Below are 24,969 nucleotides of genomic sequence, written 5' to 3' on the forward strand. Positions count from 1 at the left end.
GGTGAATAATTTTATGTGTAACGGAAAACTGAGAGGAATGGCTGATACCCCAGAGGGTTGTGCTGCCATCCAGAAGGACCTCAACAAGCTGAAGAAATGGGCTGATGGGAACCTCATGGAGTTCAACAAGGAGAGGTGCAAAGTCTTGCACCTGGGGAGGAACAGCCCCAGTACATCCTGGGGACCACCCAGCTGGAAAGCACCTTGGCAGAAAAGGACCTGGAACTCCTGGTGGACACCAAGTTGCACAGAGCCAGCACTGTGCCCTTGAAGCAAAAGAGACTAATGGTATCCTGGGCTGTGTTAGAAGTATTGCCAGCAGCTCAAGGGAGGTGATGCTACCCCTCTGCTCAGCAGTGGTAATGCCACAGCTGGAGTACAGTGTCCAGTTCTGGGCTTCTCAGTAAAAGGCAGACATGGACTTATTGGAGAGAGTGCAAAGGGCTACAAAGATGAAGGTACTTGACCATCTATGCCGTGAGGAAAGGATGAGAGAGCTAGGACTGTTCAGCCTGGAGAAGAGACGGCTCAGGGGAATCTTACCAATGGACATAAGTACCTGAAGGGAGCGTACAAAGAACAGAGCCAGGGTCTGTTCAGTGGTGCCCAGTGGCAGGACCAGAGGGCATGGGCACAAACTGACACAGAGGAGGGTCCATCTGAACATGAGGAAACACTTTTCACTATGAGGGTGACCGAGCACTGGCACAGGTTACCCTGCAATGTCGTGGAGTCTCCACCCTTGGAGATACTCAAAAGTTGTCTGGATGTGGTTCTGGGCAGCTGGCTGCAGGTGGCCCTGCTTGAGCAGAGGGGCGGCACCAGATGACCTCTAGAGGTCCCTTCAACCTCAACCAGCCTGTGATCCTGTGTGATTCTGCAATTTTGTGAAAAAAGACACAGCTGCACTGCAGGGGGGGAACCATACATACTTCACAGCAAAACTCATTTCTCATAATCATTCAGTCACCAGTTAAAGAATGTATAAATGAGCAAACTGATTATTAGCTAATTGAGCATCTTTACCATAAGTACCATACTACTGCCCTCTGCTGTCTTTTATTTCCATATGTAATATATGGTTGAAAACATGTTGAGAAACACTGGGTTGGGTCTATATACTTGCAGAACTTGATTTACTTGTCTATTCTTTTTGAATTATTAATTAAAACAAAAAGTAGCAAATTCAGCAAGTTGCTTTACTTTTTCTTCTATTTCTCTGATGAGTCAATCTTCAACAAATTCTTTAAAATTAAGGCTTTCTTAAAACAATAGCTCAGAATAAAATACAAGTATACAAACTCAGAGTTCAGATAATCGTCCTACAGAAACATGCATCATTCAAAGAATTATGGAATCTGGGATGTTTCTGTCAGCATAGGACATAGAAAAAAGAGAAAGTCACCCTCGGTAGATATAATTATATAAACACAACTTAAATAAAAATACAGGTTCAAATTCTGTATCACATCTAAGCTGCCATTCAGCCAAGGATAGTTGTCAAACTCTTGCAATTATTGCTAATACTGTTGATTTTGAAGTAGACAGGACAAGCGCATGCTAGATGAGGACAAGCGCATACTAGATGAGGCCCTACCACCTGGGAATTCAAGAGGAGCTTCTCACACAGAAAGAAATTGGACCTGTAAATTGGACCTTCGAATTATGAAACAAGAGAATTACACAATGAATTAAAAGGCTTACAAAGCAAGAAGAAAAAAACCCCAAACTTCTCAAATTTGGAATATTCCAAATTAGCCATCATCTCAAATAATGAAGTCCATAACATCCAACATTCAATAAGGCCTCCATGGGAAAAACCTGGAAAACATACAACCTCCCCTTCCTTCTCCTTGTCCTGCCCCAACGTCAAACTCAAACCCAACTAGCTCCAGCACAAGAAACAAGGCCAATGTCACACAGCACTAGTCTGAAGAGTGGGAACTGGCATTCTCGTTGCTGCAAGATATAAAACTGGTTTTCTTGAAAAGAAAACTTTCTGAGTTATGTCAGGAAGAGCTGCACAAGCAGCAGAGGGACTCTGCCACCTCAAAAAGAATCAGTAATGAGAAGTGTAAGAATTAAAATCTGAAGTCGCACAAGAAAGTATATTTATAATGAAAAGAAAGTATATTTATAAAGGCTGCTGCCTTTAGAGGTTCTTCAGCTTCTGTGGGTTGCATAAAAGGAAGAAAAAGTGCAAATACAAGAGTTGCTCAATCTCATTCAAAAAATCTCAGGAATGCGAAGAGGGTTCTTCATTAAGGCTCTGTGTTCAGACTCCAAACTAAGTGGAGACTTGATTATTATATTCTGTGTGAATGCCAGAACAGCTGGAAATTGCCAGTTACCCTGATTGTTTCTCTTCTTCCTTTCCCTCTCAATTTAGGTAACTTCAATCACAGACAGATGAAGGGAGACAGTAAAAGACAGAAATACTTTGGTGGAAATACTCAAATGGGATATCACATATAACAGTTTTATTTAATCTTTCCTGAAAGTTATGATCATACTAAGCCAGGATCCATGGTGGTTGATTGTACAATGGATTATTAAGTAGTAGAATACAAATAGGAAATAAAAGCATAAGCTAGAGAAAGACCACACTGAAACACAAGCTTTGCTGCTCTATGACACTTCCTGCGTAAGAAATGACTGATGGGGAGATGAAAGCTTTGTTTTGACAAATATCAATCAGGCAAAGACGCAAGGGCAGTTACACACTTCAGAGACTGGTGTCTGTAAGAATCATGACGACTCCACTGAAAAGATGCCTAAATAATCATATAGGAATCAAGGAGTTTTCTACACGGTTATGGAGATGTACATGAGTTCATTTTATTATGTCATCCTTCATTACCTCTAAATCATTACTCAAATATGGCAGAGACTGGCCAATTTCTGGTCTGAATATGATGACTCTTCCATCTATTTCCACTTCCTCATGGTCACACATCGCTGCCCTGCACCCTCCCTTGCCCCCTCCCTTTTTTTTTTTTTTTTAATTAAGTTTTAGCACAGAAGTTCTAATGGGAAAACAGCATGAAGTTCCCAGAGCCCACATCTCTCTCTCAATATTCTGCTGCAATAAAGATCAGGGGAAGATGTAAATTGAGGCATCTCGCACACACGTGCACACACACACACATCAGTGTGTTAATGTTTTCTCATTAATTCTCCTTGTGAAGTTATGATGGAAAAAAATAAGGCAGCAGCCTATAGGCAGCTCTGCAAGAGTATTAAATGAAAACTGTATTTTGCAATTAAGCACATGACAATTTTGGATAATGTAATCAAATATATGGATTCATTTACAGTCTGTGTACAGTATGAACAGATTTCTTCAAGCCCAAACTCCCTCGGCTGTATATTATGAAGGTGCATTAGAAACAGGCTGTCTGAAGCCCTGTACTTGTACATATCTGCTCTTTCCCTGGGACCATCACCTTCTCTGACTTCCTTGCTCTCTTTCTAAGAACGCAAGTATCTACCGAGTATGCCATTTTCCAAAACCAAGCCATCACTACAATTATAATCTATACCCTTACAACGTTATCACCGCTGCTGTTGCTGCATGTTCTCTTCAGCGATGTTTCTAAACAACGCTGATTTCAGGAGCAGTCTGACTGCACAGAAACCATGGGAATGTCAGGTGAAGTGAGTCTTTTAAGATACAGGCTGTTCGTTTTCTTTAGCAATTTGTTCCTTTAGTGTTAACCACTTTATCCAATCAAGAGAAGACAAAAAGTAAGAGTCAGGAATTGTTCTGGCAACTATTGCTTCCGTGCTTCAAGACAGCGAGCATGGGAAGCCGGTGCATTCTTCCAACACACTTTCAGATAAAAACTGTCTTTATTTGTGCATTTTGTACAACCCTGAGAACATCACCAGGCTTTCTGTAAAGAGCAGTGACAAATAACGTCTGACTTTCCAGTGCATGCTCGGGAGGAGGAGGAGGAGGCTGATTCTTTATTCTGTATGTTCTGGTTCACTTGCCACACAAGATGTGAGAAAGAATACGGAAAACACCCTTGTTTTTAAAGTCTCTTGTGCTCCACTAGAGTTCAACAATCAATGAAAATTTTTCCTAGCCTCAAGCAAAGTTTATCCCCTTTATGAACACATCGAATTATTCCTGCCACTATTTATAGTTCAGCCTACAATTTGTTACATGAACTGAAACTTTTTCTGCTCAGCTGATCTGCAATGCATGTTCAGTGAATAGAGGATAAGTCAGTGTATCATGGACTGATGTCACCGATGGCTAACGAGGAAGACCACTGCTGTTTAGACAATATGTAGCTATTGTGTTACCTGAAACGTCATATTTAGCATTATCTTTGCAAACAAAGTAGCTGCTACACAGGTTTTTTGATCATCCCTTTGACATGGGAACATACTTGATCTCCAAATCACCCAATCCCCACGGTAAAGAAACAAAGCCACAAGTGTTAATGACCTCTAGCTTCTCCTTCCAGAGGAGATGACAGGACAGAAAGTAGGATTATAAGAAAAATTTGGGAAACAAGTTATGCATGCACTCTCCTTTTAACAAAGCAACCTGGTATCTTGGGATATCTTAGATATCTGTGCTGGCAAGCGTGATAATTTAAACATCAAACTATATGCCCCATGTTATGACTAATCAGTTGCCTTGGAGAGTTATTCAAGGCGGTTTTCACTGATCCATGACTGTAAGCTATCCTAGGCCCTTCAGTAAACCTGGGCTGCCAAAAAGAAAAAGAGGGGAAAAAAGGGAGTGAGGGGGGAATGGATATTGTAGAAGAGAAGAAGATTAATAATAAAAAAATCTCATATATCTTAATAAGGCGCCACCAGTAACTCAAAAGAATAACTTTGTATTTAAATATTAGTACAATTTCCAGCATACGAAGGAATTAAAAAAGTAATGTTAAAACTCGTAACGATTCCCGAAGAATTCAGCTGTACCCATTTAAAGGTGTCCCCTCTTTTCAAGTTTATAAAGATTTTTTTTTTATTCCTTTGCATTCTCAAAGCCAAAATCAAACACAACCTCTAGCTCTCTGCAAGACAAGACAAGCAGGTCTGATGCTTCACCCACTCCACAGATTATTTTGCAGACATGCTCACAATTCGCTGTGTGATCCTAGTTCCAGTTCCACAGTGGAAGTGCAAAGCAGTACAGCACACAATTACTACTATGAATATGCTAAAGAGCCTACGCAATATTACCCTCAGAAATTCCTTGCATTTGACCACCATTTCTGTTGGGTTATTATTATTATTATTTGGTTATTATGTATTACTGCATTTTGGAAGATTAAAACACCTTTTCCTTTCAGTGTGGGTTTCTTGGTGGATTTTTTTTCAGATCTCATAAACAGAGACAATCTAATTTGAGGTTATACATTCATTCAGAAGTGATAGCTAATGAAAAAAGCATGCATAACTTTACCTTTTCGCTATTCTTGTATTTTTCCCAGCTTTTCAGCATCTTAAGCCATTTTGTAGTTCTTTCAATTTCAAGGTGTTTTTGCTGAAAAGAGATTAGAATTTTTTTAATCTTTTCCAAATGAATACATTTAAAATTATTTCTGCTTTTCTAAAAATATTGAGAAACAGTTTAACACAGCCTCATCAACTTTTTATCCAGTCATCCAAGAACAGCAACAAAGAGTAACACCAGTTCACTTAAAATGTCAAAAAACCCAGCCCAATAAAAACTGAGCAGAAACTCTTCTTTTCAGCACTATGTCAAGAATTGTATTTTGTAAGAGGAGTTTAAGATTTATAAAAGTTTCTTTTCTGCACATTTTTGGGAAGTACAGAAAATGCAATTTGTTTTTATACTTGGTAAATTTTTCAGGCAAATGATTTCTGCTGCAAGCTTCTTAAAAGTCAGTTGACTCTGAATGATGATCTTTACCTACACTTGCCCTAAACATAATTAGCTACTGTTTTCCAGTGATCACACAAACCAACTCTTCTTAAAAGGCACAAAGTACATGAACAAAAACAAGGGCACGCAAGAGCAACAATGCAGTAGCAGAAGTAAGAATAAGCTCTAATTCTAGACATTAAAAACTAGAAAGGCTTGCTATAATTCTCATCTTTGGCTTGGTACATTTTTACCTAAATGGCCCTGTATCTTAACATCAAGGAATTTCTTCTGAAGGTGAGATCTACTTGCTTAAATCATATTACTGACAAGAATATTTTAGTAACAAGGTGATAAAATGCCAATTCAAAACAAAACAAATCCCATCTTCTCAAAATAGTTATATTAAGTAGTATAGCATGTACGATGACAAATATGTTAATTCCATGCATTATTTATATTATATACAGCTTTAAAAGCATAGGACAAACCTACTACCCTAAAGACTGCCATTCTGCCTATGAAAATCTTGCTACAGTTGCTATCAACTTCTTAAATTTGGGAACCGAAGAAGGACTTGGAATTAGCTATTTTAGTCCTTGGAATTCCAAGGCACTTTGGCTCTTCACAGCCAAAAATCTTTATTTTGTTGGCTCCAATGGTAAGAAGATTTTTAGTATGTGTTTTTACAGCCCAGTTTCACACGCTGTAAAGTAGGCAAGGTGTCCCTGATTACACTACAAAGTTAACTATTAAAGAAATTTTTAAAAAATATAGTTAACAACACTGTTTCAACTCTTTCATAATGCTTTGAAGCTGAGGATCAACACTGTAAAAGCTAAAGCAGAAAAATCTATGAAGAGAAAGCAACAGCCACACACAAAGATGAATATAAACAAATATTTAGGGTTTTTTGTAAAGGACAGCCCCTCTACCTCCAACTTCAAATCCAGGGCTTAATAAAGACAGGAAGGATATTCTGTTTCATACGGTTAGTGATGCAATCTGGTAACAATGTAAGCATTTAATTTCAAAGCTCTGCAGGATATTGAAAACTTATTAATACTTTCATTAACTGCATCTGAAATGTTGGGGGAAAATATAAAAGAAAGTTATTACTTATTGTCTCAACAGAATTGTAATTTTACTTCTAGCTTTTACTCATCAGAATTTGTGCATTCTTTCTTGGCTATCAATGCAACAAAATGGGCAAATGACTTCTTTAATCCAGGAGCCCAAAGCCTTGCACTTGCAGAAGTACAGCTTGATGACTCTGCAGGACCACCCCACCCATGATTCAGTCCATGAAGCGTCCTGGAAATTAGTTAGTTTTGGGTTTTTAAGTTATTTTTACTTGAATCCAACTGACATAAGCCTGACATAAGCATTAGAAAGTGCTTCTGGGGAAAGAAGTGCCTCTACTCTTTCAACCTTAACTTACCTAACTATTCATGTTGCAATCAACTGCCCACATTCTTGTTCAGGTTCCATGCTGTATTTGTTAATAACCCAATCACTTGCTTTCTTTAAATTATTTTTTAAAATTATAAGAGTTAGGTTAGAGGGGAACTGTAGAAAAACTACTGCTTCCCAGATTTCATAGGTTTCACAACACTGTTTCTGATTCTCCTCCACACTCACAACCCCTTTAAGAAACAAGCATTTTGAACATCTCTTAGAGCAGATGTTCTCTAGGCATAGTTTAGACTGCAGGAATAACACTGCTATCGAGTCAGGAAAGGTCTCTGCCCTCAACAGGTTGTTCAGATAATTGGTAAGAAAAATAAAACCCTATCTGCTCCCACAGTCTTTTTGTTTGTGTGTTTGATCTACTTTCAAGATTTCTGGTCTTTTGAGCCAGAAGCTCACTTCAATTGTATGTTTGTTCAAGCTTTTATGTCTTCTGTATCAATTTATCCCAGTTCTCAAGTCATGCTACTGTAGTCAAAATAGCAATTATTTCTGTGTTCAGTTGTTGAAAACTTTTAGCTATTTTTCCCCAGCCTGAATTATGTTCACTTTCATGTTTAACAGGTGCAACACTGAAAACATGGATAGATCTGAGGCAGCTCATTGCAGAGTAGAGGAATGATGATAATGCTCTTTCAGGCAAGTTCCATGTAGTTGTCACCAAAAAAAAAAAAAAGTTTTAAAAAAATCCATTTATCTGCCTTCTCAGTACATTTTACACTTTGAAGCATTTTTGCCATTGGGAATAACAGAATCCCTAACTGAAGCAGAGAAGGTTTCTTACTCTTGTGTCAGTAAATAATACACTACTGAAAGAAAAAAGCATGAAGTTAAGTTGGCAAGCGTCCATCTCTTGTGCAGCACTCTACCTTCCTGGAAAGCAAGTGTGCTAGAGCTGAGGCTTAAAGCAATGCTGTAGCAGAAGCCTCAGACAAAACCAGAACTTGCTGAACTGTTCCCTGGAAAATCAAGTAAACCAAAGACAAAACCAAACTGAAAATTACTTACAAAACATTTCATAGCACTTCAAAACCAGACCCAGACAGACTCCAGATTTCCTGAGGTCAGTTCTCTGTCTACTTTTCTCCTCTAGATGATCTTTCCTCCCCTAATTTTCTCTCAGATGTGCTGGATGATTCATCTGAAGGTTAAGTAGTTCATAAGGTAGGACAATGATTCGATGCATTTAAGTCACCAAATGCCCAGTAAGGTAATGAAGCATCAAAATTACTCTGCATTCACAGTACTATTGCCTGTTCTAAAAGTATTATGCATGTAAATACGCACACAGAAAACTCAGGTTAAGCTTTCCACTAGAATGTATACAAAGAATAGATTCAAAATTCACGAGGATACTCAATCCTTTACATAAGTTGCAAACGAAATGAAAACATGACTTGAATATTTTTTAAAATTCACAAGTAAGGCAAAAGGAAAGCATAAATAGTTCTCCCAAGAAAGTGACTTTAAAAGATATTGCACAAAAAGCTTTTAGTCTTAGCCTACATTAACATGAGACATTAATTATCCTATGAATGGTATCTTAAAAATTGTAAAGATTCAAACACTGCTGACAGGAGACAGATAAACCTCAAACCAGCAGAGGTCAGGATATCATCAGGAGTATAACCAGGAGTCTAACACAGGAGCATTACCGTATGACTATAAAAAGACAATAGAGTTGCAATTTAACATTGATTCCATAGTTTCTAGGCTGACATTTTGTCTGAGACAGCATGAATACAATACGGGACAGAGAACTGAGACATTATTTCCCCCCAATAATTTAAGGCTAACTACAAAGCCACAGTGAATCAGAGCTTCAAAACACATATACCGTAATAATTGCAAGCTGCCTAATATTTATGCTTACAGACTCACCGCCCTGCTGTGTCCTTCTGATGGAAATGAAATTATATATACACTCACTATGTTATTAAATGTAATGAAACATGGCAGGAAAACGCAACTATTTCAGGCTGTGGATGCAGAAACACACGTGAACCAACGCAAAACAAAAGGGACTCAGAAGTTCCCTTCTTTTATGAGAAGCATTTATTAGCCAAATATTGAAGCTCAAAATAATTCATTTTCAGAAGCACTGCTGCTCCTAACACTCAGGGAGTTGAGCTGCCTTAGAACAAGTCATTTCATCCCTCTTCCATGCACGCTACTGATTTGTACAGCCAAGAGGGCTAAATGTAAACTTTAGCTTTATATATTTTTATATTGAGTTTCCTGATGATACAGAAGATCAATATAGACAAACAAGAAGGATCTGATGTTGGAGATAACAACGGACCTGACAAGCCACAGGAAATACCAACAGTAACTAGGCCCAGCCAAGTAGAAATTCAGTTCCCAATGATTTTAATGAATGCTTTCCAAGTTCCCAAAACATCAGCTCCCAAACTTCTCCTCCAGTACACCCAGCAGCAGAAGGATTTTTGGACTGCTGACAGATCTCGTGTGTACAGAATACACCCGGCTCATCAACTGAACATGACAAGGGAGGTCAAGAACTTTCAGTGGCAGCCAGGATATGTGTCATCATTGACCAATCTAGAACAGCACGCTGCACTCGTCAGGGGAAGGCTATGTACACCTCAGCATCAAAGCCACCACCTCACTTGGACAATCCATCCACCCAGCACAGCTGATGACAGCTCATGACACAGGGACAACAGCTCTCGCTCTTTCGGGGCAAAGCTGGGTGTGATCTCTTAAGTAGCTCTGTTTTCTTTACTAGGTCATATAATGGGTAACTCATGTCTCATTGCAACTAGTAAGTGTAAGATCATGTGGGCCCCAAAGGATCGGTGGGTGAGTTAACGTGGCCTCAAGGACCACAGTCCTTACGGGACTTAGAACATGTTTCTTTGGGAATGCAAATGACTAAAACGCTTCATCTCCTAATTTCACAATTTTTTTAGGTACATCAAAGTCATAAATCTGTAAATGTTTACATCCTAGTCAAAAAAATGGAAGACGCTGGACTTACCTTTTCTATCGCTGCATCATGGACAGGAAGCTCCTCTGGACTGAAAACAAAGACAAAATTCATGTTACCTTTGGTTAATCTTGGCACAAAATCATTACTGTATAGGTTCTAACAAGTAATCATTTACAGTAGCAATATGTAGTAACAAGTAAACAAGAATTCTGAACTTTAGAGAGTGAGGACAATGACACACAGGAACCCTTGGAATTTATTTTTTAAACACAGTAAAACTCACAACATTTTAAATAAGGACATAGAATTACTTTTGAATTACCTTCTAAGTCAAAGCAGTTGCATAGCTTCAAAAGACAAGGACTTACCAGAAAGGTTTTCTGTAGTAAAAACACCTCGTGCTGTACTACTGAACTGAAACCCAAGTGACATTTTCTCTAAATGCACACAGCAGAGTTTTAAATAAGAAAAGTTGTTTTCATTAAAACTTTTCACACTCCTAAATATTTGCATACAGCTTTGTTTTAGAAATCCAACTATTTCCAAACATAAGACTCCTAACTCCACTCTATGCATTTTTAAACATAAAACCCAGTTTTGTTTACTAGATCATACTACTTTTAGCTGAAATACCCCTAAAAAGATTTTCTTTCTTTACTACTACTGTGCCCTGTGAAAGGCACAAAGACTTTGCTTGACCTAGGAGAGTTAACTTTCATTTTCTCAAAACTCTACAAAACTCACACTGAGTAACAAGGAGGAGGTGGTAGGAAAAAAAAAATCCAACAAATACCAGTTTTATTCTAGGTATCTAATTAATATTAAAAAAATAGTCATCTCACTTCTTAGCCTAACTTTAAAAAGGCAGGTTATGAATTGAAAGCCTGAAAAGCAGCCCTTGAAGAGATACAGTTTCAGACTTTGTATTATTTTAGTTTCGTTCTGAGGGCTCTAACTTCCGTTTTTCTTCTCAAAGAAACTTGTATTTTTCTTATCAAAAGTAACTGGACCACTTTGATGCCAAATGAGCCTTCCTTCCTGCATCACCTGCAGCTTCTGAAAACAAAGCAGCTCATCTGTAAGCAGCAATGCTCCCTTTTTCTGCTCTGCAGATCAGATAAATAACACACCCAACAAAACCCTGAGTAAAAGGGACTAATAAGCAGGCACTGTGGAAAAAAAAGTTCCTACCGAGTCTTAATACTATGGAAAAAATTCCTACCCACATCATTATAGTTGTCTATAGCAATGACATTAAACCCCACTACTTCAGACCAGTATCAAATCTAAGGGCAAAAAAACCACTGGGGAAGATAGAAAAGTAGTTGTTGCTGCAGTCAATGTAACAACAGTCTGATGCAAAATGCTTGAATTGTATTTGATTTCATTCACTTCATTTATAAGATGCAGTTTCAGAGTCAGAAGTTATATTTGAATTAAGAAATAAATTTGAATTACTTCATCCAACAGAAAAGCTTGCTCCAATCAACACCTTTTTGGAGACCGCACGCACAAGTCAAAGTTTCCAGTACACACCCTAGAAACTAGTTTAAAAACCAAAAGAGTGTTTCTTTTGAACAGCATTTGAAAAAATATAATCCGTTCATTTAGAAACACTTTCCAAGTATTCAAAAGGTTTCTTGAAGAACATCAAAACCCAAAAAACCCCTGATGAACATCTAACGCACTAGAAGTAGCCTATATTCAGTGCTATCTGAGGTTGTGAGTGCTATAAAACCATAGTATCACACACATTCCCAAATAACTAAATTGAATAAATAAACAAATTGAAAGTAAGCCCTTCTGAGCCTAATATCACCTCAAAATGAAGCTCATTTAAGCAGAATATATAAAAAATATAAGCAAAGGGGAAGAAAAAAAAAAAATCGATTTTATAATCTGCTTGGAGTTTTTTGTTGTTTTGCTTGATTTTAAGTACAAAGATTGCTCAGCCTTTCAAACGTGACTTAAAATTTTCCACTCTTTAGCACCTCCTCCTTCTGTCCCCACACCAAATTTCTGAATAACCTCCTCAGTTGCAGGCACTGTCTACCTCCACCAGAAGCATCGATCTCACATGGCAAGATGAGTGCACAGCAGCCTCATTCCTTGGGGCTCTACAAGATCATGCCAGCAGCCGGCTGCGCACACAACGCTCTTCTTCCCCCAGTGCAAGACACGGATCGGACAGCTCCACATCCCCACGGACTCACATCGGACACAGCTACTCACTCCTCTGCTCTACCGGTACCACTTGACAGGTTATCTTCACATTTGCTAATCTGACATGGAAGCTAACCACACAAAAGATTAATCAAATCTCATTTTCTCACAAAGTAAGGATGAATTGCAATGATTTATTATGGAGTTGTTCTTTGCAAGTTCCCATTGATATACAAACGAAAGGCCGAGCAATGAAAGAAGGCTCTTTTAATCCTGGGAAGCAGACGCCGTATTCCCTCACTAAATTAATCCAGCAGCAAATTTATGACCACATTCCTTGTTATTTCTTTAGCTACAGAGCTATGCATTAATACCACATACCAATACATTTAGGCACTGAAATTCCACCCGAGCATATTAAGCCAGCCCAGTGTTTTTACTCCTGGAGATGCTGCCAGCAGGCAGAAGCTGAGCAAATTGCCCCGGGCTGCTCAGTAACTCACTGGACCGGAACGCCGGAGTTGCTGGAGATCTTCCTCTCAATTAACTCAACTGCACTAACTACGCCCGCGTATGTATATACATAATATTCAAATCTATCCTGCAAGGAGTGAGGTAAAGGCATGGTGGGCAAACAAACTGTCTCAACCCCCTAAAGGTACTTTAAATAAATACATTTACACTTAGTGTATGTGATTTCTGTGCAGAAGCACCTTACAGATTTTTTTTTTTTTCCTAAAAAGGATTAGGTGGCATCAGACACAAAATCAATTAATGTCTATTAATCAATGTAATTTTATTGTACCTTCTTTTTTGCTTTGTAATAATGAATCTTCCTTTTCCTTCCCCAGCCTAGCCAATCTAATTTTGTTATACCTTCATTACTTCTTTTAATGTTGAATCTTCTCCCACTGTCTCCAGTCTATTTAAACTCGTACTTTTTGATGGTTTTTATCAGTGTACTTCACCACATAATAATGTGAAGTAGTAAACAATACTAACATAATACAGCCACATCTTGCCCTAAAATGACTGCTTTCCTTTAATAGCTCAAGTAATATTCATTTAGGGGATAGAAGAACAGGGCTGATTAACATAATTAGCTTGGAACCATACAATACTCGATATCCAAAAGAGGAGTCACAGAGACTGCTTTTAACTGAACTCATGTAAATAAGGTCTCACCAGAAACGAAATCTTAACACTCGATTGTCCATATTAAATAAAGATCCAAACCAGGTAAATTCAAGCATTTAATCAGACAGGAATCAAGAATCATTACATCTGGTACATGCCTTTGCCCCAGGCATAAAGACTACAGCCTTCCACCTGGCAGCCCACATTGCAGCCCAATGGCTCTTGGTGTCACTGCCAAGCAGCTCTGGTGTCACAGCCTTAAGACAAAGGTCTGAAGATGTTATCTACAGGTCTGGGAGCTGCAAAATGCTGGGACCAAATCCTAACTCCACTAAGAAGCAGGGTCCACGTGAAGGCATGCCGGGTTTCCTACTAGAAGTCTCCTCAAAGACATTTCACTGGAAGGGAGTATGAGACTCCAAGGTTTGACTGGAACTCAGGACCTCTACCCATGGTCCTCATTGGTGGTGAGCTGCAGCACCGGCCCAAAGTTGTCTTCCTATCTTTCTTCCCTACTACCACCTTCTTGTGAGGATTACAAGGTCTATAAGTTCAAAGAAACAGGATTCCATTTTGAAGAACAAGGATGTGATTGAAAATGCTTTTTTTTATTAGATTATAAGTGATGAATAGATTTTACATCTTTAAATCCATCATGATGGCTAAAACTGGTTTTCATGAATTTTTAAAGACAACTTAAAAGAAATATTAATCTTAAATGCATAAATATCCAACATTTCAGAACGTCAAACATGCAGATCTTTGGGTTTGGCCATTAAGCTATGTGTTGCAATTAGCATCCTCGAGCAACAGTGGTAGTTTAAATAAATCGAAAAGTCTCCGACTTCACAAGCTTACAGCCATCTACCCACTGCTGCTGTTTAAATCAGTCTTCTTTAAACAGCACTTTGATATATTTGTTCAATATAAACACAGAGAAAGACTTTCTCATATTAGTCACTCCTAAGATTTATTTTTTTCCTACATTTGGATTTAAATGCCAAATATGTTCCCTCTTGGCTCAAATCACAGCATTTTCCTGCTTTTAGTTTGGCTTAAATGAGTTTAAGAAATGTAAAGGCTCTATTATTTGCAGCTTCAGCTGAGGATGGAAGATGTTTAGTGCAATAATCAGCAGTCTTGATATGTTGATAACCCCAGAACAGTAAATTCCTGAAGATCAATTCAATTCTTCACATTTCCTAGTTGTATAAACGCTGACACTCAATTTTTCATTGGAAAAAGTGGCAAAAATTGACCATAATAGACTGAAAATCTTTACCAAAGCTTGCTTCCTGAAGAGCTGTTAGGTTCCAAATTTCTTTCTAAGCTGTGTTTTCATTTCTCATAACTTCTATTTCAAAACACACCACTTGCTTAAAAACCGCCTCTACTTCTGTAGTCTTTCTCGCCCCTGAGAGAATTAGCCAGTGCACTGTGAAGAACTTTGGGGTCCTTTATCCTGAAACATGTTGCAAGAATAACTGTCATATGTGCAACTCATTATTTAATTTTTTACAAGTCAATTAAATTCAATATTCTTCTATCACTATAACAGGACTATTAAAAAACTTGAATCCTCATAGAGCCTGTGGTGGACTCCCTACACAAAATAGTTTCTCAAACTATTTCTTAATTATTTTCTCATGCTCTCCTCAAAGTACTGAGTGCAACATCATCACCGTGTATCACTGCATGCACATTTTACCTGAAAAGTATTTTGAAATTGTATGTGTGTCACATACTAAATACTATGTGGGAAAAGTTTCTTGTAGAACACTTGCCTTCCTGGTCTCATTGACTCAATCATGAAGAAAGAGATGCTGTGCATTCAGTTTTTCATTTGTAAAATGGATTTGTAACAGTGTTTAAATCCATGAGGAAAACATACTTGCTACTACCCAGGAAAATAGTTCTGAAGGAATTCTTTTAAAAAAATTAAAAATCAGACATTTGTATAGTTTTGAAACTTCTATGGTCAAGGAATTTGTGAGTGAAACATCCACCAAACCATTAGTAAGGCATAAAACTCCAAAGCAAAAGTGTCATGAAATAAATTCATGAAGAGTGATCATGCACAGATAAGCTGTGAGAAGAGTTCAGTTGACAGATACCTGAACAAGAAAAGCTTTAGTACAAACAGAGCGGTTTTGCTGTACAGTATAGAACTCAGATTGCTGAGTAACAAATTTTAACAACACTTCAGTACTCAGATGTATTAGAAAAAAGTAAATCTTCCCAAGTACGAACAGTTTTTAGGCTGTGGAATTTGTCAGGAGTGAGGTGTAGGAGTCTACAGCTTTACTAGACAAAAATTTAGTATCTTCACACCTGGAAACCAATCTTACAACAATAAACAGAGTAACAAGGTGTTCTCTCAGGGCTGCCTCCCTTTCAGTGGCCCATACACAGCACATAAGCTGTCAGAGCAATACACAATAATTATTGTGTATTGTCCAATACACAATAATATGGACAGTTACAACAGTGCTTTGCAACAGAATGACACCTTGGTTTACATATATATACACACACAGTTTCCAGGGAGCTTTTATTGCCTCATGTCATATACATATTGATCTTTGTTCTAAAGTTATCTGAAGAGTGCTTCATAATCATCTTATGGAAGGAAAGATAAATAAGACTGTGTAATTCACAGGGCACGCATTGTTACTCATAATGACTATTTTTATGTCTGCATTACGTCACAAGATGAGCTGCAAAGCAAACTGTTTTCTGAAGTTAACTGAAAAAACTCATTAACCATCATTAGTAGAAATAAAACAATATTTCAATGGCATGCCTTTCTTTAGACCTATTATTAATTTATTCTACTCTTTATAGCACATATCTAAAGCACAACTTAGTGTTGAATTCAGATCCTTTAGTCTAAACAAGTTAATTTGCAGACAAATTCTGATTATGAATGATTGTTTTGATCTTCCAAAATTTGAATGGAAATTAAAGGCAACAATGTGATTTTTGAAACCAATAATACATGGAAAATATTTCAGAAAATATTAAGCAGAAAATAAGAAAGTTGGTTTTTAAACTAAACGATGGATTTTCCACAGATAAAATTCTACAGTCACTCCCTTCTTTCCAGTACACATTTTACTTACATAACTCACAATTTTGATTGTGTGTGTCTATCAAAATAATTGGAGCTCTGCTACTGCAATCATCCACTCTGAATTTTCACCAAATAACCTCTGCACAGTATGGGAGTGGTGACTACAACAGATTAAAAACCAGCTTTCAGAAGTTTTGTTAAAATTCATAAGCAAGCCAAAGCAATTAATTAACATATGGGATAAGCCAATGCAATATTCCACAATATAATTATCAAGAAATATGCTCCAAGGAAGAATTTAATACTGGCAAAATACTGGATCACATGTGATTTTGTGACAAGGTTTTAGTTACAATTATTATTTGTGGATTCTGTGGATGTTGCTGCCAATACGCACAGCACAGTGCCATGAACATGTAGCTCCTGTCCAGAAAGTCTCAAGTAATGCACACTCCCAGAGATAAGATAAAATAAAATCAAAAGATTTATCAATTTCTATTAAATCTCAAAGTGGTGATTTTTTAGTAAAGTACTTTCCTGTTTGGGATAGGATAACTTCACTGTAAAGTTTTTATTGCCAATACAAAAAATGATCAAGAAATTCATAGCAAAAAAGATACCTGTATTTTCACTGCCACATGCTAAGATATATGCTTTCTTGTGCCTTTAGTAAAGGACATGTTCTATATGCAAACTTTAAAGTTTTCCCAGCTTGGAATCAGAAAATCTTTGAGAAAATCTATAATCTGCTTAATTGAGCACAGCAGCACTTCTAGAGATTTCTGATGTCACTTTAATTGAACATAAACATTGAGGTGAAAAACGCCCTCTCAGAATCACATTCCAAGAGTTTAAGACAAGATAAAAACTAGTCTAAGCTAACTTAAAACTCTCAAGAGGCTAAATGAAAAAGAATTAATCTCTTTGCCTTGCTACTGATTTAGATTTGAAACATGTCTAAAACACCTAGGATTTTTTCCTTCAACGTATATATAGATATATTACTTTTAAGTACTGCTTGAAGGTTAGTTACTGTACAGATCACTTAAACTACACATTAACAGCGATCCAGAACTTACATGTTGGCAGCTTCAACTGTATTAAAATGCATGTGCTATGCAAAGCACATTCCAGCATAAAGTAACTAAGATGGTAGTATTCCCGCACTGTATCTTGTCCTCTGCTGAAGCTCAATGCTTTATGTACCTACACTTGCTTCTTTTATGAAATAAGCTTCTGCAGTGTAAACTTCCATTTCGGTAGGTCTTTCACTTGAGTCGAGAGTAGCAGCATCTTTGCACCTCTAAAAACTGTCACCCCAGACCTCTTTTAGCACTCTTAATAATCAGTGTCAGCGAAGCACACTCTGATCAGTCCCTGTATTGCGTTAATCTTCTATAAATGCTAAATATAGTAGGACATATATGTGGTAATAATGATTATGTAAAATCCTTACACTTTAATGCTTAAGCAGTAACCCAAACCCAATGCGTATCGCTGTATGTTGTATAAATTAAATCATGTATTACCATATTCAATCATTTTTTCAGTTCTGCTACCTAATAGCTCTTTTCATAAAAGTAGTTCGTTAATTCCTAGTACACAGTGGGTGATCTTTTACTCAAATCAAATAGCAGCAGCTGTTAACAAAACCACACTATTTGTCCTTAGTTGGCAGAATTATCCTGCAGCCTACTTGTGTGTTTGCAAGTCTGCAGGATTGCATTCACCTCATTTCTTTCTGTATCTGCAGAGGATTGTTGAAGTGACAGCCTGGACTAACTCAGCTGAAAGAATGGATTTAAAATTCAAATTTCAACTCTAGTCCTAAGAATAAGCTCAAGAAATGGGTACAATTGTGACACAGTTTTAGGAAAAAAAAAAAATCCATACCATTCTGATTGATAGCAAATAAAACCAGAACATTCATTCTTTCCTTGCATGAAGGGAGAGTAGTAGTAGAACCATACGCTAGTCATCATGACAACAAGAGGAAAAATAAATAAATAATAATAATTTAAAAATAAAAAACCCTGTCAGATTATATATTCTTAAAAAAAAATATCTCCTGCTTTTAGAAAAAAGTTCGAATGCATCAATGCGGAGAAAAGGATCACAATGCAACCACCACCATAACTGGAGACAAATGCAGAAAACAAAGTTCATTGTCCATTGTGGAAGCAAAGCTGTAAACTAAAACAGTCGGAATGGATAACGACTAAGTAAAACTTACAGCAAGTCCAATGTACTCTTCCACTGTCAGTGATGTTTAAATAAAACTCCCTATTTTACCTTGGTGTTTGAAAGGTCCGTCTCTGAAACTTAGCCCCATCACTTTGCAACTGCATAGTAAGCAGATTCATTTCAACTTATTAGGACTTCCATAATTGATAAATAGTAAAATTTGTAAACCCTCTTCATTAATGTGTGTTAATCCATCACAAACCAGGCTTTGTCATACAGAAATGCAATTAAAATACTCTTTCGAAGTAGTTCCCTGTGAAAGCACGCAAAGGGAAAAAAAAAAAAGGGTTTGTCTAATGCTAGGAAGATGGACATTAAAAAAAAAATCTGAATCTCAACTAACCCAAGAAAACTTCCATTTCTCTCCTTAAATAAAAATAATATCTTTAGTGTACATTACAGCAAAAGGAAAGAACATTATATAGGGCTGAAATTTGTGGTTGTTTTTGGTTTTTTTTTTTAACAGCAGTTCCTCAGTACGTTGATTAGCAATGAATATTTGAGAGTAAAATCAGTCCAAGGAAGCATATCACATATTAGAATGCAGAATCTACTGCACATAATGCAAGACTATAGTAGAGTTTTCATAGTAAATCTTTATAATGTCACATGAAATAATTCTACCTAGTCAAAATGAGTCATATTCATGTATTTAGTAAAAAAGGGAATTAAGAGAACCACAAGTCTTCTCTGAGATGTGAATTTATTTTTTTTTTTTTAAATAAAGATTTGTCTTTGGCAGCTGAAAGAGGTTGAACTTAGCACACTTTCTTCCCAAGGGAGGGGAGAGTTAAGCCACTCTCCTGACAAGTAGGTCTGACCCTGTCTCACAAAGCCGAAAAGAGGAGGAGAGCAAAGTGACAGCAAGTCCCTAATGCATGACCACAATATATAAAATGCAGTAAGATTTACCTTTATAATTGAACTGTTAAGAATAAACATTTCATTGCTCTTTAATCCATCATCATATCACTTAACGTGTTTGGCAATACTTACTGTGCCTAGAACACTAAAGGCTAGTGGCTGTGTGTCACTATGAACAATAACTTTGCAACTCTCCAAGGAACCTTAGAACTCTTTCCTAGAGCATTGATGTACAGATTTGTCTACTAAAAAAAAAATTGAAGTTATATAAAAATTTCTGGGTTTTTAATACTTTTTATTATTATTATTACCAAATTGCAGCCACCAAGCTTCTTTTTTAAGTTCTGTTATCCAAAACTTCTTGTATCTCAGCATAACTGCTTTTGCTGCCAAGAACACACAGAGACCAGTCCTTACATCTCTTATCTGGAGAGACTTCACCTGTGTACCTACTCAAATCAGCAGGGCTACTTGGATAAGTTATTGTTCTTGGACATGTGGTTCGACAGGCATGTTTTGAAAAGTATTAAGGTATGCACAAAGAATATTCTAGAGACAAGGACTATTTTCCAGCAAGACTACATATAAATTATCAAGAAACAGAATGAGAGAGAAGGTAACTAGTTGCTCATCTTACTGCTCCCTATTAAAAAGTTAGAGGCAAAATAATAATACGGGGGGGGGGGGGGGATCAATAGCTTCATTTGAGGCATTTAATGGAGCATCACACAATTCTTGATTGAGCTCTCCATTTCTTTACTCCCCAAGCTCATTTTTGCAGCATGCTGCAGAAATGCATTACAGAGCTAATAAAAATGCAATACATTTTTTTAAAGAGCAAAGTTTGATGGAGAAGAGCAGGTAAGCCTCTATCTTAGCAAAAGAAAGAATAATGAACTCTGCTATTTGAAAAGCGCCTCTGGCAATGCCATAATCTCCAGCATTAGCAAACTATTCTAAAAGCATGTTCACTGATTTAATAGACTCATGGGATAAAGAATAAGAGTATGAGTCAGATTCTCAGCTGCCGTAAATTGGTTCAATTCCATCAAAATCAGCGCAGAGCTACTGTAAGAGTAGTACAAGAATCCAGCACGATTCAAGAGAGAGTCATGAACAGGGGCCGGGAGAATAACCCCCACATCTGTATTTTCTGCCATTAGTACTTTTACTGAACATCTATTCCTTCACTAGGAAAAAAAAAACCCCACAACCTTGCAGAACAAGCCTCCAATATGCCCAACCTCACTATGACAATCCCTGGATATTTATCAACATAAGAGCATCTGCCACAGTGCACACACATCCCCAGTTTCCATTTATTGAACAGGTAGGAACAGAAAAACATGTTTAAGCTGAATCACCCAAGTTAGACCACAAAACCTGACAATATTGGTTATTGCCATAAGAAAATAAATTATTAATACAAGTTAACATAGACCTTGATAATAACAAGAGCTGAAAAGAATTCATATTGTGCAGGTTGGAGAAATAAAAGCCTTTAAAATAATTGCTGCATTTTTTTAAAATGATGCCATGGCAGCTTAAAATTTTCACAGCTCATTATTGAAAGTTAACAGGACAATTCAGTTGATGGCACTCATCAATGAATGATGGAAAGAAAAAAGTTCTTGAAAGTGGCAGTAAACAAATTGTAGTTTTGTTATTTCTACTTTGTATCTATTAAGACCTGAATGATTACAACGCTTTCCACAATATATTAGTCAGTGTGTATTAGTCATAATCTATGTTTCCCAATGTAGAGTAGTAAAATTTGGCCTTGAGCTGTACCTGCCCAGAATTCCAGAAAGCAATGTTATTTTCTTCTTACTTAGAAAAGCACAACTGTAGTCTTAAAAACTTTTCTTATAAAAGAAAACTGAATGCCTCCCTCACAGCTGGGTGATGTACAGAGGTAGATAAATAAAAGAATCAAACAGATATACACACAAGTACGGCTAATAAAAGACCAGATAATATAAATCCTAATTGCTAGCTGAAAAGGAACAGGTTTTTTAACACTTTTTGTCTGTCACTATCTGATGAAGGACTGAAATCACTAGTTCCAACAGGTACCAAACGAATGATCCTGGCTGATGGCTCATCCTTGAGAGGGAATGTCATTCCACGACTTCAGAGATTTCAATACAAAGACGCACAGAACCTGGCAGCATGTCAACCAGGGGCATATGGGTTTGGAGACCTAAGCAAAGGAAGATGCCTTCTGGCTGTTCGGATTTGCTCAAATTTTAGTTTTCTGTGCCATCCTAGGAAGACACTGAAGCTGTTTTGCTCATCCTGCTCTCTGACTTTTGTCCTGGTGCTGAAAGGCCCGAAAGAGGACTGGTTCTTTAAACATCAAACTGGTGTTGACCTTTAGGGTTGCAAAATGCTGCTTTCAGCTTCTACCCTATTTTAGAAGCATGTACAAAGTTTAGGCTGGTTTGCAAACCCCAATCAGTCAATGCTCTTGGGACCTTTCAACCTTAACATTATACAGGCAGGGGAGAAGGAGAAGGAATAAAGTTGGTTTGCCCTTGTAGCTAGCTGGAGAGTTTCGCAAACAATAAACAGAAGGACACATTCACGAAAATTTATCTTTAAATATATGCTTCAATGATCTTTAAAGATTAAATTCTTATTTATTTACAAAACATTGACTGCCATTTGGACTCTTGCTTTTGTTTGTTGCTTTAAGACTTTAATTATTTTTAACTATAAAATCATTCACATAATTGCCACTTCTAAATAGATGAATTAATATAATTTAAACTATAGGCTTAAAATAAGTATCTTTTAAAACATTCTTAGGAGTAACACAGGACTTGCCACTGCCCAAGGAATACAGTATTCATTCTAGTAGCTTTTTTAACCATCCCAAAGCAGTTACAAATCAAGTAAAGAATTCAAGGAGGGGGGAGGGGGAAATCCCAGAGCCCAAGGCATTACTGGAATGCCTGCTATGAACTTCAAGACACTCAGAAATTCCTTTAGGTTTTTTTCCCCTGAAGTTATTCCCTTATCAATGACTGCTGCTAGAAAAAACTACAAGTAGAAGTATCTACAAGGTAGAGTTTCTATGAAAAAAAACAGTCTACAGTGAAAAGATTAAGAACATTTGCTTTAAAATTTAGCCAGGCTCCAAGATAAGACAGAAAGGAACTGCTTTTTTTGTAGCAGGCAGGGTGTTTGGAGTTTGGTTTTCTGGGGTAGAAGGTTTTATTTCTGTTTTCTACTTGTTTGGGTTTTGGCTTTTTTTTTTTTTAATTGCAACATTCAGGTGCTTTTTTGTGTGTGTATTCCAAGCATGAAATAAGAACTTTTGATTAAATATGGAGGAGGGGAAAAAAAAGAAGAAAAAAAAGAGCTTGACACAACGTTGACCAAAAAGACACAACATATCCAAGAAGAGGGGGGAAAAAAAAAAAAAGGAGGGGAAACACCAAACGAAACCCTGATTTTTTATGAATACCAAACACATTCCATCTTTTTCATTTCCAAAAACAGCTGGAACAGTTTTTGTAGTGACTATTTGAAGATATCTGAGGCATTTCTCCCATTCCTAAAATACCTGATTGAAAGTCATCTGTTACAGACTAGGGCTTATCTGAGCGCTATGGTGGTCCCCTGAGATGGTCTGCTAGATGTCGATCAAATATGGGTATAGAACAAACTGTCCATCAGGTACAGTTTCATGCATGCATTTTCTAGAAAAGAATATTCAATCTTATCAAAACACTGGTAGACTGTATATACAAACACTGGTGCAGGATTTCCTGGAGGAAAAAATGTTCCTTTTAAAAATGAATGGTATTTTTCACACCAGCCCTACTGTTCAGCATTCCCGCAGTATAATGGGAAATCAGGAGTCCAGCAGGATTTTCAATGGAAAATTTACAGAATAAGGACCATGCCTGAAGTTTTTTGGGTAGGGATGTTGCTGCTTTTGTTTTTTAAACATCTTTTTAGGATTATAGGTAACCACAGTGCACCTGTAAAAAATATACTAGTTTGTTCTCTTGAGACTCTTGTGTTCATGACTAAGATGAGCTCCCTGACATGGGCTTCTCCTAGACAAACATTCTCTAAGTGAAGAGTAAAGTTTTAATAGGCACTACTCCACGTATGTCAGGTGACATTGAGGAAGACCAACAGTACGTGACAGAAACAAGTCAATATTAAGATGAACAATGCTAATGAAATTAATACTGTATGAAATGGTATCAAGATGAACTAATGCTACTTTGCCTTTCTTGTATTGCTTTACAAATTGAGATTAACATAAAGAAGTTGGAAATACTGCACTGAAAAGCATGAACAGCTATCAACAGGGTCCAGGTGGCACACGTGCAGCAGCATCTCAGCTATGAGAAGGTACATCAGCATCTGAGCGCAGCGCTCTCAGACTGATCTATGTCCTCAGACTCATTTGAGACCTCTGGACTCTGAAATGGCCTTCTCTCCCTTGGAAAACAGCACACCTGAAAGCATCTCTCTTCAAATACATCCTCAATCTTACAGAAGGAAGCAAACACACATTTGGGTTGTACAAGTTGGTAACTGTCATCATGTTTACAGTGTTCTGGTACCAACATGTCTAGGAAACATTGGCTCCCTCAGTCAACATCTCAGTTACCTTCCTTGTGCCAGTGCTTGACTCCATAGCCAGGGCAGCAGTTCTCACCACTACATGTACTGGGCAGAACTGGCAGGGTTTCGGTGGCCGGGGCTGCAGGGGTGACCTGCATGGGAGAGGGGGAGGCCATGGCTGCTCCAGCCAGCTCTGAGACTACTCTATCCAAGCCATCATGTGCCAAGCCATCATGTGCCAAAACTTCAGTCAGTTGGAGGAATCCGTGATACCTCTACTAAAAGCGTATTTTTTTTAAGACAGGGCAGCTGCTAGAGGCAGGAGTAACGGAAGATACGTGGTGAGAAGCAGATGAGACACATGGAAGGAGATGTTGTTGGGGACACAGCTGGAGATGTGCTCTCAGAAGGAGGGACATCTCCGAGGGGACTGCAGCCTGTGGGTAACCCACAATGGGGCAGTAGAAAACAAGTAAGATGCAAGGAGCAGTAGATGAAAACAAGAAACCAGGAGCGGCAGAAAGAAGACATTACGCACAGGACCCCAACCTCCTGCACTGCCTATCGCCTCACCAAAGAAACTGGGGTGAGCCAAGGGTAACCCACGGCAGAAGG

General features: G+C 37.7%; 1 protein-coding gene across 2 annotated transcripts in view; it reads right to left on the reverse strand.

Moving 5' to 3' along the window:
- The window catches only part of USP6NL (USP6 N-terminal like), a 123,397-nt gene that overhangs the window by 35,030 nt on the left and 63,398 nt on the right, over positions 1-24,969 (reverse strand). For both annotated transcript variants that reach the window (XM_075764100.1, XM_075764016.1), the window contains 2 exons: positions 10,332-10,371; positions 5,438-5,518 (listed from right to left, as the gene is read on the reverse strand). In XM_075764100.1, coding sequence (XP_075620215.1) covers positions 5,438-5,518; positions 10,332-10,371 — 121 coding nt within the window. The remainder of the gene's footprint in view (positions 1-5,437; positions 5,519-10,331; positions 10,372-24,969) is intronic.

The sequence above is a fragment of the Balearica regulorum genome, chromosome 1 (genome assembly GCF_011004875.1).
Source record: "Balearica regulorum gibbericeps isolate bBalReg1 chromosome 1, bBalReg1.pri, whole genome shotgun sequence".
Taxonomy (NCBI): Eukaryota; Metazoa; Chordata; class Aves; order Gruiformes; family Gruidae; genus Balearica; species Balearica regulorum.